Source organism: Rhamphochromis sp. 'chilingali' (genome assembly GCF_963969265.1).
Source record: "Rhamphochromis sp. 'chilingali' genome assembly, chromosome: 3".
Lineage (NCBI taxonomy): Eukaryota > Metazoa > Chordata > Actinopteri > Cichliformes > Cichlidae > Rhamphochromis > Rhamphochromis sp. 'chilingali'.
The window spans coordinates 16959096-16978519 of NC_137931.1; the positions used below are offsets into that span (position 1 = coordinate 16959096).

The following is a 19424-nucleotide window of genomic DNA, read 5'->3' on the forward strand; positions in this document are numbered from 1 at the left end:
TAAAATTTTTTTTATCTTGTCTATTATGTGCAGGCATAAGACTGGTTCAATCCATGAGCTAAGTGCCTGTGTGTGTTTGAATGATTCGTAGGCCGGTGTTAAGTGGCTTAACCCCAAAAAGTTTTTTTCCAGGTATTAGAAGTGGACTAAAAACGCCTGAAAAAGCAGCAAATGTCTAAATCTTTGAAAGGCCATCGAAAAGCCTAAGAGAACTAGTGCTCAAGACCCCCTAAAAGAAAGAAAGAAAAAACACTCAAAAAACCCACCAAAAAACAAGAATGTATGGCTCCTTCGAAGCAAAATATAATGAAATGGGCGGTCGTTCAAGACTTTAGCGCAGAACTATACTTTTATCGGGGCGATCGTGGCTCAAGAGTTGGGAGTTCGCCTTGTAGTCGGAAGGTTGCCGGTTCGAGCCCCGGCTTGGACAGTCTCGGTCGTTGTGTCCTTGGGCAAGACACTTCACCTGTTGCCTACTGGTGGTGGTCAGAGGGCCCGGTGGCGCCAGTGTCCGGCAGCCTCGCCTCTGTCAGTGCGCCCCAGGGTGGCTGTGGCTACAATGTAGCTGCCGTCACCAGTGTGTGAATGTGTGTGTGAATGGGTGGATGACTGGATATGTAAAGCGCTTTGGGGTCCTTAGGGACTAGTAAAGCGCTATATAAATACAGGCCATTTACCAGGCCATTTATACTTTTTTTATTTTCTTCAAAGATTGCTGAAAGAATAAGGCTATATCTGTCGTATACATCCATAAAGTTAATAAAATGTGCCCAGAGATGACTACTGTCGGGACAATCACATTGAACTAAAAATAACATTGAACTGAAGTGAATATAAACAATGAGCATAGTTTGAAGAGTGAAGTCGCTCAGGAAGTGCTTTAAACCTGCATTCTTTCTAAAGACAAGCCAGAGGTGACTCTTCTGGTTCCAGGAAAGGCATGCAACGGTACAAAAACTGATACTTCCCTCTCTTGTTTTATGCCCTCCATAAAAAATTTCTTCAAGGCTTTATGTTATCAGTCAATAGTTTCAAGTAATTTTTAACCAAGCAATATGTTTACTTTGTAAATGACAATTGCATGTAAAAATACTTTTGAAAAACTAGTTGTTACTGTATGAGTGCCATGCATTCTCTTGCAAAAGAGCAAGATAGCAAAAAAGAGTCCACCCATCCATTTTCTTCCACTTATCCAATTTGGGGTTACAGTAGGGCTGGAACTACTCCCAGGTGTCACAGGGTAAGAGCAGTGGATACCCTAGATAGGTCACCAATTTGTTGCAGGGCTAACACAAAGAAACAGACAAGCATTCACAAACCTACGCCCGATTTAGAATATCTTTGGACTCAGACACGGGCCCCACACAGAAAGGCCCCGGCCAGCTGGTGGATTCAAACTCAGGAATGGCTTGTTCTGGGGCAGTGGTGCTAACCACCACACCACTAGGCGAGGTCAAAGTGGCATTTATTACATGCTAACATACATGGATTTGGAATACATACAGCTCTAATTGCAGTGTGGTGTACTAACTGCCCCCTCAATGATTGGGGGTAGTGAGTTACTTTGGTAAGCCTGTCAAACTAGACAGCTTTTCTTTTTCTTCAGCAACTGTGTTACTTTCAGTCTTTGTTACACGTGCCTCATTATGTGGTTTGCACTTCTTGTGAGAGAACTGCAGCTTTATACCTGTCTGCTTTCTTTTTTAAAATTTCAAAAACCTGGGTTTACTTGCCAGGTTATTAATCACAATGGTGTGACCGCTTCACTGCAGTCTTTCGGCACAGAGAAGTCAGGAAACAATTGGTTGGAGTCTTCTTATTTCAAGGTTTAGCTGTGAAATCAACAGTTGAATCACAGCAAATATGTCAATCTTTTCAGAAGTCATCTACACAAAAGCACGGAGTTAATGACACTTGCTCTCTAGCCTTGGATATTCTGAATGACTACAACAGCAGACAGTAACTTTGATCAGAAGCAAAACAATACCCGAGGTGTCACAGAATGCTCTGCCTCGATTCATAATTAAATTCCAGGAACTGCATCCCATTATGCACTCATACCCTGGGTCAGGGTGTTAGCCTGACAAAGAATGAAAAGGACGGAAGCAACACTATGTAGTACGTAACATTACATGTAGGACTTTCCGAAGCTTAACAACTCTAAACGGGAGACACGTGTGTGGCGGCTGGATATGCAGATTGGAGAGCAAATTGAGAGAGGAACATCCTGCTTTAAACCTAAATGACTGCTGCCATCCATCACGCCTCGCACTGCACGACTCATGTTTGTCTTTGCGTATGTTTAGGTGTGTTGGTTTGCACTGCGCATTTCCATAATTGCATTTGCTGTGGGAAGAGAAGCACTTACTCTCATTTTCGGCTGTGATTTATCAACCCGAGCGATTCGAGCCAATGCACACACCCATTTATCTCTGCGATGACCTTTTTCCCCAGCAAAAGGAACGGCTGCCATCTTTGTTTTTTGGGGTTTTTTTCTTCCTCTTTTTTAAGCTGCTTCTTACCCCTTGCCATGGAAGCGAGTATGGTTTTGACATTGATGGCATGCCATTCAGGAATAATTACTATTTCAAGAAAAGGCTTCTTTCAGTTTGTCACTTGTGTGGCTGTTATTATGGAGAAAGTGAATAATGGATGCTGGGAGAAACAAGTAAAAATAGAAGCTTTGTGTTGCTTCGGTTAAACTGGATTGAATATAATGTCAGCGAGTCTGAGGGAGGTACTGAAGACAGAAAGAAAGTACAAACTAAAAGATTTGACCTGAAAACTTCAAGGTCCTGGCTTCCAAAATAACCAAAATAAAAGTGTTTACTGATTTCCCTTGAGATAATAATGTGAGTACAAGGTGAATGTGCATTTGTTGTTTGAGGGTCGCTCTCTTTGAGGCTTCACAGAGCGTGAAAATAAAATCTTGTCAAAAGGAAAAGATCCGGATCAATCACTCTGTAATGTACAGCAGTGGCACCAATGAATGGCTGTAATTGCAACATTTCATATAAGGCAGATGGGAATGCTTTAATTTTAACGGTGCAACATATACGAGTAATTAGCCGTTACTGTCTGCTGTTGCTTTTTTGTAGTCCGCGGCAATAAGAACCAAGACTTGGTTTTTGTTCATATATATAAAAAATAAAGTGACATTTTAATGGTCACCATGACAACAAAAGCTGGTATTTTCTCTGTAGCTCCAGTTAAGCGACTCCATGACCTCGTGGGGTTTGACGGAGAATTTTAGGACACCTTTCCTTCATTAAAAAAAAAAACAAAACTCATTAGTGAAACTCCTTAGAGTTGACATTTGGCAAATCCGTGGCTCTCACTAGAGAGAAATTGTAGTCATTTCATAGCCAAAGATGCATTTCAAACCACAAGAACACACAGCCACGAATAAAGATTTGTGGATTCAAATGACACGTTTGTTTCTTCTCCTCATCTTCTTCTTCGGTCGTGGGTGAACTCAGTGAAGTGTGGTGCTGCGTTTTGCTGCACAGTGACTGCAGTGTTTTGATTCACACCACTGACTGACTTTCTCCCATAGCAACAGTGCCCGAGGCTCACTGGTAGAGCCATCTGCCGCGCCACAATGAGAGACAAAATGTGACTTCTTCGAAACAAAGCTATAATGAAATTGAATGAAGCGATGCTTCCATAAAACCAGCAGCGCCTCCGTCTTCACCCCTCTGTGCATTACCAGTACGTGCACTGTTTTATTTGGCCCAGGACACACAATCTGTGGTTGACTCTCTAATGATTGGATTCTTTTAAGTCAGTTTTTGTACCTGTGATTATAATCAAAATACAATTTAAGTAGCTCCCATCCATATACATATGAATACTGTCAAATCTGTGTCTCATCTGTAATGTAGAGTGATCAGTTGTGACAATAAACTCAGGCATGTGACATAAGAATCGAATAAGATCAGTTGTGGAAATTGCCTTAACACATATCACCCACCTAAAAATTGTAGCAGAACAAGTAACAATAGCAGTGACACTCCCCGATGACTGTGGTCTCTCAGAAGACTATCCAGGTAGATCCTGAGCTGAAAACCTAAGGGTGTTTTTCCCTCCTCATTCCAGCAACACAACAAACACAGTAAACTAGACAAAAGACTCACACGGATGAACTTTCCACAGGATTCACCTTTACAGAAACACATAGGCCAGGGATGTCAAACTCATCCACTTTAACTGATAAAACTGCCCAGACATTTCTGTCATTTAATGGTTTATCTATTACTGAACTACTTTCGTGTGGTATGAATGGCAGTGTCTGTATCAATAGGCAAAGCTGTAAAACTTATGAAAATACAGTTAGGAGTTTAAAATCTGTGCACTTCTTCACATTTTCCAAAGCCTTCCAGTCGGCCAGATCGGAGTCTTTGCCGGCCTTATTCTGGGCCCTGGGCCTTATGTTTGACACCCCTGACATAGGCCTTACCTAAACACCCACAAAAGCAAGAGGTGCCAGACACACCCAGACGTCACATGAGCCTGTTAAGCAGCACTAAGGGGACTTGCACAGTATTAGGCAGGTGTTTTAATGTTTTGGCATATGGCTGTAAATGCATTTGGTATGCAACCCCAGTAAATTTCCCATAAATCCTTCCTGCCTAAGTCATATCCTTTGAGCACGACACTCATGCCGTAATTCCAGCCTATGCTGTACGATGATGAACACAAACACACACGCACAGCCAGATGGGCTTTCTGGCAGCTTCTACCTTGTCTCCGTCCACGAAGGTCTGACCGTCGCTGGCTCTTCTCCAGGAAATGTCAGGCAGAGGCTCGCCCTCAGCCACGCAGGAGATCATGGCAGCGCTGCCCTCTACGGCTGTCACGTTTTTCAGCTGGGTGATATGGGGCTGGACTGGAGATCACAGAGGACAAGCGGGGGAGAGAAGGTAAATAAGAGGAAAAAAAGTGAGTAGAGGGGAACAGATTTGAAGGCCAGAAGAAAAGGTGTGAGTAAGGAAGGAGAAGTGAATAAAAGGATGAGCAGGAGAGAAACTGTCAAAGATCTAACTCATAAAGTGAGTTAGAAGATGAAGGCTATACCATGGGGTTTAAACACCAAGCTGATGCATGACTTTGGTACTGACAGAGTAGGCCAAGATAATTTATACAGTGCAGTCATACTCTACAGGTTTGATATAGTGAGAAAGCATGGCCTCTGGCCTATTTTGCACACACTCATTGGACTAGATGAGAAAACTGACTTTGCTAAAGTTTGAAAGAACAAATCAACTGATCCACGTTTTTTATTTTAAATGAATACAGATTTCTGTCTGGAAGGATGCCTCTCCAGCACCGTGTGATTTGCTTTTGGCACAGAGTGAGCACCGCGATAAGTGCTGAAAAGCGTGCCGTTGGGGGCTGGTCCCTGCTCGCCTCCCCCTGATAAGATGCTCTAAGCAAGCCCTGAAACCTGATGCATGTCAAGGGCATAGAGCATGTCACATGAATCATGGATTACTTCTTTTTTCCCCCCACACACACTGCACTTACGTTGTTAACAGGGTGCTTGCAAAGTAGCATGGCATAAAATCCGAAAGGCAAAGGGAAGTGAACAGGAAATAGTGACTACTGTACTGAAGGCTTTTAACACCGCCCGGGGGGAAGTGTTTGGCAATTTCACATGGCTTCAACCTCGAGGTGAAGGAGCCATCTTGAGGGATTTTGGGAGCTTGTCAAAACATGGGGGTCACAAAAACATACACACAGGCAACCAGGCAAATATTCCTCTGCCTACAAGGACTTTTAGTAAGTGACCAAACTGCGTAGGCACAAATAACCAACAAAGATGGTTAGACAAAATTAGCCTGAATCTCAACTTTAATAAAAAAAAAAGGTTTACAGTAACAATAAACTCACTAAAAACATTCACGAAAATGGCTCGATTTAACTTACTGTATTCATGAGAAATTCACAAGTTTTGTTATTGGATGGTAGATGAGACATGGTTTAAAGGTTTAGGATGATATCACTGCAACAGCCCTTTAAAAAGGTTCTTGGTTTGAAACAACCCTTCTGGAAGTAATAAAAAAATCATTAAAACTACAATCATAGGTGGGAAATGTACACAGATGCTTCACACAGAGAAAAAGTTGAAGTACTGATTCAACTTCTTTACTCAAGTCAAAGTGAAAAAGTTCTGGCTCTGAATGAATGTACTTACAGCGTCAAAGTAAAAAGCAGCTCTTTGAAGGACTTTTCAAGCAGCTATTTTTGTGTAACTGACCTTCGTTTCCTGTCATGATGTCACAAACTGTACTTTTCTCTGTCATAGACGGGTTTGCTTTGCACTCGTTTTCCCCGAATATGTTATTTTGCCTCTTTCATCTCTGTCTCAGATCCCTTCCCTTCATTTAGGTTCAAATCAGTTTGATATCGAGAAGGCGCGCAGTGACAGGAAATAACAATAGCAGCCCTCACATATCTTGAAGCAAAAGTAATAAGGCTCCTTTGAAAATGTACAAATGTTGGGAGCGAGAGTAAGAAAAAGCTTACTTTCTCACTGTGTCAGAAAAACAAAGGGTTCTAGTAAGTTGTAGATACTTGGGGATACCTAGGGATTAGCGAATGGTCAGCTGCACCAACAAAGAAAACAGCCAATAAACAAGAAAAGGGGGTTTGTCAGATTACTGTATTTGGAGATAAAATAGTAAGATATAATTTGAGCAATTTAATCAGGTATGTGAAGAGGTTAATGTGGGCTGGATAATCTAGCTGTACTCTAACTGTACTGAGAGAATTAATAAGCAACGCAATCTTACATGCATTGAAGCAGGTTAATGCATGTCATTCTTGAATGAGTTAATCTTTCATGTGCTGCAGCCTGGCATTGCTTCTAGTGACAGTGTGGAGTTAGTGCACAGTGGTGAGAAAATAATGACATCACACAGCCCCGTTACACCCTCCAAGGTTCAAGGTTCAAGGTTCAAGGTTCTTCAAGGTTCTTTATTATTTGTCACATGTATAGTTATACAAGTATAACACACAGTGAAATGTAGAGGAAGAACATTATATATATGTATATATATATATATATATATATATATATATATATATATATGCACATATAGTATATACACTGGGTGAATGTGCAGTAGTAGCAGCAAGCAGGTGAATTCTGTACATTAATATGAATAGATATCTGACTATTTTACAGGATAGACAATATAAACATATTTAAAATTAAAGGAATTGAAATGTACATTGTGCCTTGGTTTAGTGTCTGGAAGAGTCCTGTCTCAGTCAATTATAGATGATGTGAGAGGGCGGGTGTGTGTGTTTAGGGCACGGATGGCTTGGGGATAGAAGCTCCTCTTGTCACGGCGGGGTGCGCCGATGTGTGTGGAAACAGGACCCAAAAGCAGATGATGACGAGGAATTGTAATGATTAACAGAAAGGTGAACCTTTAATGCGATGACGGCAGGGAAATGAACCAAGAGACCAAAAACAAACAGGCAAAACACTAAGAAACAAAATACTAAATGGTACTGAGACCAAAACCTAAACTATGACTGTGGTGGAAAAATAATAAACAAAGACCATGACTAAGACTAATAATACATAACAGATGAAAACTAGAACTATGACTGAGGTGAGGTAAACAGGCTAAGACCATGACTAAAACTGTGACCCTGGTGAGATAAACAGACGAACCGACAATGGCATGAAGAAAACAAAAGGCTTAAATACAGACATGAGGTGATATGGGGAAGTGGGGACACATGGGGGAACAGCTGACAGACATAAACCTAATGACAGGACCAGGAGAGAAAGCTAAATACAATGAACAAAGAACACATGACATTGTCAAAATAAAACAGGAAATACTAACAACTAAACATGACAACACAACTCAACAGACCCAACACGTGATGAATAAATACCAAACCCCAAAACATAGAAAACCCAGGAACAATAACCAATAACTGCCTAAACTAAAGGCAAAATAGGAAATAACACAAACTAATAACATATCAAAAAATACAAAGAAAACTCAGAGTGCTGGGTCGGAGACCCAGCCTGTGACACCTCTTGAGTCTCTCTGTCCTTGCCCGGAAGATGCGGAACCTTCTACCAGATTGCAGAAGTTGGAACAGTTTGTTGCCAGGATGGGACGGGTCCTTCAGTATCTGCGCTGCTCTAGTCCGGCATCTCCTGGTGTAGGTGTCCTGAAGCGGGGGGAGAGCAATCCTGCAGCAGCGTTCTGCTGTACGGATCACTCTCTGGAGAGCTTTTTGGTCCTTCACACAGCTGTTCCCGAACCACGATGTCATGTTCTGTGTGAGGATGCTCTCCACAGCGCCTGTATAGAAAATCCTGAGGATCTTTGGAGAGACCCTGAACTTCTTCAGTTGTCGTAGGTGATACAGGCGCTGCCTAGCCTTTTTGGTCTGGACCTGAATGTGGGCAGCCCATGTCAGGTCTGAGGAGATGTGGACACCAAGATACTTGAAGGACTGCACCCTCTCCACTGGAGCTCCATTGATGATAATGGGCTTGTAGTCTCTGTGCTGACCCCTTCTGAAGTCCACCACCAGCTCCTTGGTCTTGCTGACGTTCAGCTGGAGGTGGTTGTCCTGGCACCACGATGCCAGATTCTTCACTTCATCCATGTAGGCCGCCTCATCGTTGTTGGAGATGGCACCCAACACCACTGTGTCGTCAGCAAACTTCACAATGGTGTTGGAGCCATGGGTGGCCACACAGTCTGAAGTGTAGAGGGAGTAGAGCAGTGGCGAGAGGACACATCCCTGATGTGCTCCTGTGTTGATGGTGATGCTGTTGGAGAAGCACCTGCCCACCCTCACCACCTGAGTTCTGCCAGTGAGGAAGTCCAAGACCCATGCACACAGACGGCTGTTAAGTCCCAGATCCCTCAGCTTTGTGAACAGTCTGCAGGGCACTATTGTGTTAAACGCTGAACTGTAATCAACAAACAGCATTCGCACATAGTTACCCTGTTTCTTGTCCACGTGGCTGAGAGTGGTGTGTAGGACGTGGGCGATGGCATCCTCTGTGGATCTGTTGGATCTGTAGGCGAACTGCAGCGGATCTGTGGTGTCTGGGATGGAGGAGGAGATGATGTTTTTCAGCAGCCTCTCAAACACCTTCATTACTACCGAGGTCAGTGCAACTGGCCGGTAATCGTTCAGGGATGAGGGTTTGCTGTTCTTGGGCACAGGGATGATGGTGGATCTTTTGAAGCATGTGGGGACCACAGACTTCGCCAGGGACTCGTTGAAGATGTAAGTGAACACACCTGCTAGCTGGTCAGCACAGCAGCGCAGCAGACGGCCGGTGATACCGTCTGGCCCCGCCGCTTTCCTTGTGTTCACTCTCCTCAGTGCCGCTCGGACGTCATGCTCCGCGATGCTGGTCACCGGTCTCTCGCTGATGACATCACTGTCCTCGGTAGTCAGGCGGTAGATAGCATTAGCCGCCTGGCTAACCTCGAAACGGGCGTAGAACCGATTCAGCTCGTTGGTGAATGCAGAGTCGGCGTTGATCGGCGCAGTGTCCCTGGCTTTGTAGTCCGTACTGGTGCGTAGTCCGTGCCACATACTCCGTGTGTCGCCCTGGTGGAAGCGGGACTCCACACGTTCCCGGTACCTGCGTTTGGCATCTCTCACCGCGCGCCGCACGCCGTATGAGGCCGCTTTGTAGGCACTCAAATCGCAAGTGGCGAGACCTGCGTTGTAGGAGGCGGTCCTGGCGTTTACTGCAGTGCGGATCGATCTGTCCATCCACGGTTTCTGGTTTGGGAATGTGGTGACTCTCGCAGTGGGGATAATCTCCTCCGCTAGCATATTGACGAAGCATACTGCTACTTCCGTAAACTCGTTGATGTCGACTGCGCATGCTCTGAACATGTCCCAGTCTACGTCGTTGAGTGCGTCCTGTAGCGTAGCTTCTGATTGGGCAGTCCACCGTTTTACTTCCTTCGTGGTCACGTCTTCCCTCCGTATGCTTTGTTTATACTGGGGAATGAGGAAGATGGCGTTGTGGTCAGACTTCCCAAAAGCCGGGCGTGAGACAGCTTTGTAGCCCTGCTTGTATGGCGTGTAGCAGTGATCCAAAATCCGATCCCCTCTCGTTGGACACGAGACATGCTGGTAAAAGTTTGGCATGACTTGTCTGAGGTTCGCTTTGTTAAAGTCTCCTGCTACAATGAGGGCTGCGCCCGGGTCCTTGTTTTGAAGCGAGCTCAGCACATCATGTAATTCGGACAAAGCCATACCTGTGTCCGCTTGGGGTGGGATGTAGACCGCCGTGGCGAAGACTGAGGTGAACTCACGGGGCAGATAGAAAGGGCGGCACTTAATGCTCAGGAACTCCAGATGTGGCGAGCAGCCGCTGGAGAGAGTAGAAATGCTCCTGGCATCACACCACTTTCTGTTTACCATGAAACACACTCCCCCACCTTTGGTTTTGTTCGACTCTGCCGTTCTGTCCGCGCGGAGCACAAAGAATGAATCCGACGGAGTTACGGCCTGGTCCGGCACGGTGGGGGACAGCCATGTCTCTGTGAAGCACAGAATGTTGCAGTCCCTCATGTCACGTTGGAAGATGACCCTTGCTCTTAGGTCATCGAGCTTGTTCTCCATGGATTGTACATTGGCCAGTAGGATACTGGGCAGTGGTGCGCGATGCGCCTGCTGTCTCAGTCTGTTCCTAATACCAGCGCGTTTTCCCCGGCGCTTCTTTGTTCTGCGCCTCGGATGAGCGGCCCGTCCTCCAGACATTAGTTTTTTTCTTTTTATTACTTTGATGCGTTCATGGTGCAAATGTCAATGAAGTTGTGCATGTGTCAAGCTAGCACTACAGAAGACGAGCTTCCATGAATGGAGTAAAGAATTTTTAGGTGGCAGGCGATTGCAGCTCATCAAACATCATCAAAAGTTGGTAAGCTAACGGTACAGTTGGGAAACAAAGGGGGATTGCACTTTCCACAACCTAGCAGCAATACTGTGGAATGGTTTACCTCCTCTACGCACCATCGACTCTGTGGCTTCTTTTAAAAAACAGCTGAAAACACATCTATTTAGATAGACATCTTGGTCATGTTCTTGTTTTTGTGTAAAGCACTTTGTAACAGATTCCTGTAAATAAATTTTACTTACTTACTACTAGTCTAAGGAGCTTGGAAAAAGAAAAGCATCTGGACTTCTTTAAATTGCTTGAAGACGTTTCACCTCTCATCCGAGAAGCTTCTTCTGTCACAATCCTGGGTCTTTTGACCCAGAGTTTTGAGTTTTAGTTTATGTTTAAGCCCTTCAGGTTTTCTAAGTTCATTTTTTATCATGCCTAGGTTGTTCTAGTTCTTTGTTATTAGATTCCCCTTGTGTCTTCCGCCCATGTCAAGTCTCCCTTCCCCTTCATGTGTTTAATGTCTGTGTCTTACGTTTTCAAGTTCAGGTTGTCATGTCTGCGTCTTATGTTTCCTGTTTTATTTTGAAGAGGTCTGGTGTTCCTGTGTTCATCGTGTTAAGTTTTTCTCTTCCACTGTGACGTCGTTATGTTCATGTGTCGGCTGTTTCTCCATGTGTTCCCACTTCCCTCATTATCCTCCTGTGTGTATTTAGTCCGTGTGCTTTCAGTCATTCTTTGTCAGGTCGTCTGCTCATCCATGTCACAACTTCAGGTATCTATGTCAGTTCACCATGTTTAAGGTTTTTTCATGTTTAGTTTTAGTTCACCCAGTTTAGGTTATTGTTTAGTTTCATCAATGCCCTTTTGTTTGTACCCTCTTTGCTAGCTTCAATAAACGGCTTGTTTTTTGTTAAATCCACGCCACGTTCAGTTTTTGGTCTGCGTTTGAGTCCTCTTTTGCAAACACATACAGTCTGCCCCAGCCAGACTGTGACATCTTCAGTTATAAGGTAAAATGTTAGAGAGTCCCAGATTTAAGCCCTATGAGAGTATCCCCCCAAGAGGGACGATGGACCCCCTAATGATCCTCTACCTATTTACATAAGCCAATGTGTGAAAATAGGTGTAGGTCACAATCAGCCAAGGTTTCCTAGCTCCACCCTATCATGTGACTTCCTGAGGTGCATTGGTGACCTCAGGAAATCACACGATAGGGTGGGGGCTACGTTTCACAATGAGTTCACCCGAAACCTTGGCTGATGGACCCCCTGTCCATCGTCCCTCTTGGGGGGAACACTCCCATAGGGTTTAAATCTGGGACTCTCCACCATTTGACCTTAAAACTGAAGAACCTTCTTGGATGAGAGGTGAAACGTCTTCTAGCAACTTAAAGAAGTCCAGACACTTTTTTTCCCCAAGCTCCTTAGACTACAATGACCTGGATGACTGAGAACCTTCACAGACATACTTACTACTAGTTGCTGTATTTCTCAGGGAGAGTAACAAATGTTAACGTTTGACACAGACATTTTTTTCAAAGATAAGAATTGCTCAGCGAAGTGAAACTTTTTGAACTGGAAATGCAATCAGATATTGGATCCATACATGATGTGTTGAATTATGTTTTTGTGAAACATCTCACAAAACGAACTGAAGTATAGGAGTTTTGCATTATTCAAGGTTGCATGAAAGTTCTGCACTTTGACAAAAATGTCCAACTTAGTAGACATTTATGGTCCCAATAAATTGAGTCATTGGGTTTTTTTTAATGAAGAATGTTTACATATGGCATGTGGTATTGTAATGTTAGTCAGCTAATAGCCAAGCAGCCAAGGAGCTAATGAGTCATCTCATTTTTACATTTTTTTCTTGACTTTTGGCCTCCCTGTGAGTCCTGAATCTAACATCTTCCATATGCCAGCATGTGCAGAAAGTATCTTATCATTGATAAGACACTTTTATATTTCTATAAGCATTTTGGATATGATTGATGCCTTGTGCCCGGTCTCAGTGCAGTTATACGAATATCGGCAGGCAGTAGGGATGAAGCAAACAATAAAAAAGAAAATCACTTAACAATAAACATCTTCTCAAATCCCAGCACAAACAACCACATTAATGGCTTATTTACGCTACAACCAAGTCCTCAACTCGTGTTTTCCTCAATCAAGTCAAATAGATTTGCTGGGAATAGCAAGGATAATTTTACTTGTTTCAACAACAAATCAGAGCACTTCAGAACTCATTCAGAATCAAGTGTCCTTTTCTTGAAAATAGTGCAACAATCTGCTTGATTCTGTTTTGTGTCAATACAAAAGGCCACATAGAGAAGAGGCGAAATTATCTCAACCGTCGGGTTTTTCCCCCCCTTTTTTTGCTATAAGGCCCCATAATGAGGCACAATTTCTTTGTTAGGATGATGTCTGCAGAGTGAAAGATGTTAAAAGCATCATGTTCTGACAGCTCTTCGTGTGCAAACATACAAATACAGATTCAAAACGATCCGACTGCCAAACACAGAAAACTGTTAATGGCTGAAACTGGTCTGAACCAGTTCTACAGTTCCTATCCACAGCTGTTTGCCTCAAATGCCCTTCATCATAAAAATATTAAATGAAAAAACTCACATTTGTCAAGCGTGATGCACAAACCACTCTGCAGGGACTGCTATTAATAATGTTTTATTGAAAACATTTCCTCTTTAAATGAGAAGCGTTCTTTACGCTAAAAGACAAAAATCCTAAATTTATTTGACCTTGGATTTTTACTAAGTGAACTTTATTCTTATTCAGTTTGTAAATTCAAATGAACTTCTTTAAGTTTCTCTTAAACTCAGCATGACAAAAAAACTATTAGTATTTTACTCTAACACATGGTAATACCTCTAATTACGCTTAATTATTCTAATTACAGGTATTATAATAATTGTACTTGCAAATGTTGTATTTTGCTACTGCACATTGTCAGCCCTGGCAGGCTCAATCCTAACCATAACCCATGAAAAAGCCATTAATATGTCAGAAAGAGAAGAAAGTGGCATAAATGTACAGTTTGTCACATTGTTAGTTCATGAAAGACCAAAAAAGATGGTTTGCTTTGACGCCTCTTGGCAGACAGTTAATGCAGGAACAAGCCTGCTTATGCAGCTAAACAGTATTTTCATCCTCTCTATAGTAATATTTGACATAAGGCTCTTTTCCCACCCACTGACAGGTATCAGAAGGTAAAATGTGGTACTGACTGTATCTGATAATTATAACCTCTGCATTTGTTGTTTCAGCTGTGCCAATCCACAAAGCAAATGTCAGCACAGATTCTCTCCTGTCATCCCTGATGCCTCTTGTAATGTTCCAGAGTTTAGAGGGTTTAACTGAAAAATCATTTTTGTTATTTTTATGGTGATGTAATTTACTGTCTTTGCTGTCAAGACTTGTTCTTGGCTACATGCATGAAGAAACAGAAATGGTAGATTCAAGTGAACATACATAGGGAATAAACCCCCCAGAAAAGAATGTATTTGTGATGTGTTCAGTGAACGTGTGCAAATTACAGAATGAAAAACCCATTAAAGTGGGTGCTGTGTTTCATAGACTACTGACAATGGGGGGAAAAAATGCAAACTGTGGCAAACGCTTAAGAGTCTGTCTGCAGATAGATGAAAATCTCTGCTTCTGTGATAAATGTCTCCCGGTACAGCTGCTGAGTGTTGCAGGGAAAATGTAGGATCTGCTTACTCTTTTTCTGAAACCTGACATTTACTGTTGATGCTTCAGATAGCTGAAGAATTATCTTCTATCAAACTGTATCGCTGACAACATTTAGCCATGGAAGCTGTCAAAAACGTATACTCTGCTGGTCAAAAACTGTTGCTGTAGCTAACAAAAGTTACTGTGCAGCAATGCTTAGCTAACTGCTAATATTGCTATCCTAATATGATGAGAGCGCCAATCATAACACTGTGTTTGTTAGCACTCTTTTTTCAAAGGGATCTCTTTCATTCTAAGACTCTGTATTTGCATTCAGAGACTTTAAAAACATAGCTTTGCATGCTGCCATATAAATGGGCTCTTTTAAAGAGTGTCTGAAACAATCCATTTTAGCACGTTTCTTACAGGTCACCTTGCTTACAGCCCATTTTCTTCTTCTTTTCACAGTCTTTGTAGAAGCTTTTGCTTGTTGGCATTTTCATAATTTACATAAAAAAGATAAACTTATAAAAGATAAACGTGCATAAAGATTGCAATCCTTTTTCGTTCCAATCTCGATAAAAGTGACTTATAGCTCATAAAAATCCCAAATCCAGTATCTCAAAGTGTTCCTAAGATCAATCAGGATATATACACTCAACAAAAATATAAACGCAACACCTTTGTTACTGCTCCCATTCCCCATGGGATGGACGTAGAGACCTAAAATTCATTCCAGATACACAATATAACCATCCCTCCCAAACAGTGGTCACAAATCAGTCCAAATGTGTGGTAGTGGGCACATCTGCCATATTGAGATAATCCATCCCACCTCACAGGTGTGCCACATCAGGATGCTGATCTGACATCATGAGTAGTGCACAGGTGTACCTCAGACTGCCCACAACAAAAGGCCACCCTGGAATGTGCAGTTTTTTGCGCTATTGGGGGTCTGGGGACCCAGAACCGGTCAGTATCTGGTGTGACCACCATTTGCCTCATGCAGTGCAACACATCGTCGCATGGAGTCTATCAGATTGTCAATTGTGGCCTGTGGAATGTTGGTCCACTCCACTTCAATGGCTGTGCGAGGTTGTTGGATATTCGTGGGAACTGGTACACGCTGTCGTATACGCCGGTCAAGCACATCCCGAACATGCTCAATGGGTGACATGTCCGGTGAGTATGCTGGCCATGCAAGAACTGGGACATTCTCAGCTGCCATCTGCCCTGAACAATGTGAACCATGATTCATCCGTGAAGCGCACACCTCTCCAACGTGCCAGACGCCATCGAATGTGAGCATTTGCCCACACAGGTCTGTTACGGCGACGAGCTGGAGTCAGGTCAAGATCCCGATGAGGACAACGGGCATGCAGTTGAGCGTCCCTGAGACGGTTTCTGACAGTTTGGTTGTGCAAACCAATTGTTCCAGCAGCTGTCTGGGTGGCTGGTCTCAGACGATCTTGGAGGTGAACCTGCTGGATGTGGAGGTCCTGGGCTGGTGTGGTTACACGAGGTCTGCGGTTGTGAGGCCGGTTGGATGTGCTGCCATATTCTCTGAAACGCCTGTGGAGACGGCTTATGGTTGAGAAATGAACATTCAATGCACGGGCGACAGATCTGGTTGACATTCCTGCTGTCAGCATGCCAATTGCACGCTCCCTCATTGCTTGTGGCATCTGTGGCATTTTACTGTGAGACAAAACTGCACATTCCAGGGTGGCCTTTTGTTGTGGGCAGTCTGAGGTACACCTGTGCACTACTCATGATGTCAGATCAGCATCCTGATGTGGCACACCTGTGAGGTGGGATGGATTATCTCAATATGGCAGATGTGCCCACTACCACACATTTGGACTGATTTGTGACCACTGTTTGGGAGGGATGGTTATATTGTGTATCTGGAATGAATTTTAGGTCTCTACGTCCATCCCATGGGGAATGGGAGCAGTAACAAAGGTGTTGCGTTTATATTTTTGTTGAGTGTATATATATATATATATTCTATACAATATAAAAAGAAGCCTGTCGCACTTCTGAGGTGTTATTGAAGCCTGGGTTGTGGTGTTCAGGTCAGGCGAGGTGGCTGGCCAATCAAGCAAAGTAATAGTATGGTCAGCAGATAATTTGGTAGTAGTTTCGGCACTGTGCCAGGTGATAAGAAATTGGCATCTCCACAAAGCTCGCATGCTCTAAAATCACTTGGTAGACAGCAGTGTTGACTTTGGACCTGATAAAACACAGCAGTCCATCTGCCAGCACCTGAACCAGCAGATCACATGTCACTCTAACTCAGGCGTGTCAAACTCAAATACACAGTGGGCCAAAATTCAAAACTGGAACAAGGTCGCGGGCTAACATTAATATTTATTGGGAAAAAAAATCTTCCTCCAGATTTAAGAATGAATCTCTTCTAATGGACTCAAACAAGTTTTGCTGAAAAACAGAATATGGAACAAGGAAAGCTTAATACTAAACAATATATATATTAGTTGTATAATACCAGTAGGCCAGCTCTAATAATAATTTGGTATGGCTCGCGGTATGGCCAAATTTGGCCCGCTGGCCAGAGTTTGACACCTATGCTTTAACTCATCACTGACTTCATTGTAGACTTCAAACACCTTGGATTCTGCTCTTTGCTCTTCCTCCAGACTTTAAGAACTTGATTTCCTAAAATACTGAACTTACTTTCATCTGAAAATAAGAATGTGTCACAGAACCTTTGGTTTAGGAGTGTCTTGATATAAGGGGTGAAACAGTTGTTTGTTGGCTCTGACAACATGCACATGTTAGTAGGTGTACAACAATCACCATCACACAAACGTTCATGCTATTAGCAACAACATTTGCTAAAAGCCATTAAAGAAAAAAAAAAAAGCAGATCTGAAAGGAACAAAATTAGTTTTGCAGGTTTGATGGATTTACATTTTGACATAATGGTGGTAGATAACTAGTAAAGAGGAAACTCTCACCAGATCCCAACTCACGGTTGTTTTTTTTTTTTTTTCTTTTTTTTGGGGGGGGGGGGGGGGTTGGGCTTAATCAGGTCAGTTAGTTATAACCTTTAAAAAGAAGCACCCTTTACCTCTAAATTTGGTTGAAATGTGTGATGGAAAATTTTTGTTTCACCTCATCTAACCTCTGCGTACTATTGATATGCAATTGTAAATTTCTTGTATAACGAAAGAGTGTATGAAGACGGGAAAACAAATGACTTTAAGATTTGCTCAAGGCCATGATACACTTCATTATCAAGCTGGTGCCTAGATGATGGCGAGGATTTCACTCCCAACCACTGAATAGACAAAGATTGTATCCACACAACGGCTTTAAAGGAGCTGTTATTATTTTACCTGTTGGTCAACGCTGGTACAAACCCCGTTTGCATTGTATTGATCCCTTTGCAAGGGTTTAACTTTCTTTCAATAAATCTCAGAAAATCTGTTTGGTTTCAATGCTTAAATTATTTTTCCGCAACAAAAGAGAAGAAGTGATTCATGATTTTTTTTCTCAAAAAAGAGCTTGGCATTTTTACTAAATTAAATAAATAAAATCTTATCCATACATCCATCCATTCGCTTCCGCTTATCCTTTTCAGGGTCGTGGGGGGCAGTGGAGCTTATCCCAGCTGTCTTAGGGCGAGAGGCAGGGTACACCCTGGACAGGTCGCCAGTCTATCGCAGGGCTAACACACAGACACATTCACACCTCTTTTCAATTTAGAGTTTCAAATTAACCTGTCCCCACTAAATAAAATCTTATTTGGTTGTGAAATGTTAGAATGTGGACATATAATGTCGACTAGCCCTGAAAGTCATTTTTTAAACAATAACAAATTTAGTTTTATAAATCTCATGTCATTATGTGCTTCTGTCACTGGAAACAACATTAGCAGGGCAGCGGGCCTGATGGCAAGAATGGCCTAAGCTCTAATCTCCTGTTTGTTTGATATTTATATTTTATTCCTACATAGCTGCCGTAGAGCACCCACAATTTGGTTTTAAATGTACAATGAAAATAAAAGACTATTCTCTTCTCTTCTATTGTTGGCATAGTTGAACTGTTGATAAAATACACCGTTTTACTCTTTAATAGAATTTAAGATATGTTTTCTAGACTATTTTTTGAACGAAACTGATGAAGACAGCATTTAGGTTTTACTTTTTTTTTACCAAATCTCAGTGTTGTTTAGAATTCTCCAAAGTGATCTGTAATATCTTCTCAACAATATTTGCTGGGTAGGAAAGTTAGTGGACCAACAAAGTCATAAAAGTCATTAAAGTAAATGGAAATCCACAGAGAAATTGTTGAGATATTTCAGTCCAGACTAAAGTAATAGAGTGACCAACCAAGCATCCCTTGAGCCACTCTTCTAGCATGTCTAACAAGTACATGCAGCTATTCCTTAATAGTATGGATTTTCTTCTACAGCAACAAATGACTCATTGCCTGAAAAGCAGGACAAGTTGACATAATCCCCGAAGACTGCAGGCTTCAGCCTTTTACAGCTCATGGACTGCTCTTGCAACTTTACAGAGCAGCCAAAAGACACACTATGTTTCCTGGAGGCCCCCAGATGTGAACATCTTAGAGTGTATAAAAGCAAACACCTAACAACAAACATGTGCAAACAGATCTGTGAAAGTGCCACAGAAAAAGATGAGGCTCACAATGGGTTACAGCGCCTAAACACGAGTGAAGCGCACATACACACCTGCACACACCTTGTCTAACTTAAAATTCCTGTTTTCCTCCTGCCTGTGCTGTCAAGGGTAATAAAACTAACTTACAACTGCGTTCTCCCACCACACGGCCTGGAAGCAGAA

General features: G+C 42.7%; 1 protein-coding gene across 3 annotated transcripts in view; it reads right to left on the reverse strand.

Annotated features, from left to right (window-relative positions):
* The window catches only part of ncam2 (neural cell adhesion molecule 2), a 462302-nt gene that overhangs the window by 74681 nt on the left and 368197 nt on the right, over positions 1 to 19424 (reverse strand). For all 3 annotated transcript variants that reach the window (XM_080878982.1, XM_080878984.1, XM_080878983.1), the window contains exon 8: positions 4743 to 4888. In XM_080878982.1, coding sequence (XP_080735108.1) covers positions 4743 to 4888 — 146 coding nt within the window. The remainder of the gene's footprint in view (positions 1 to 4742; positions 4889 to 19424) is intronic.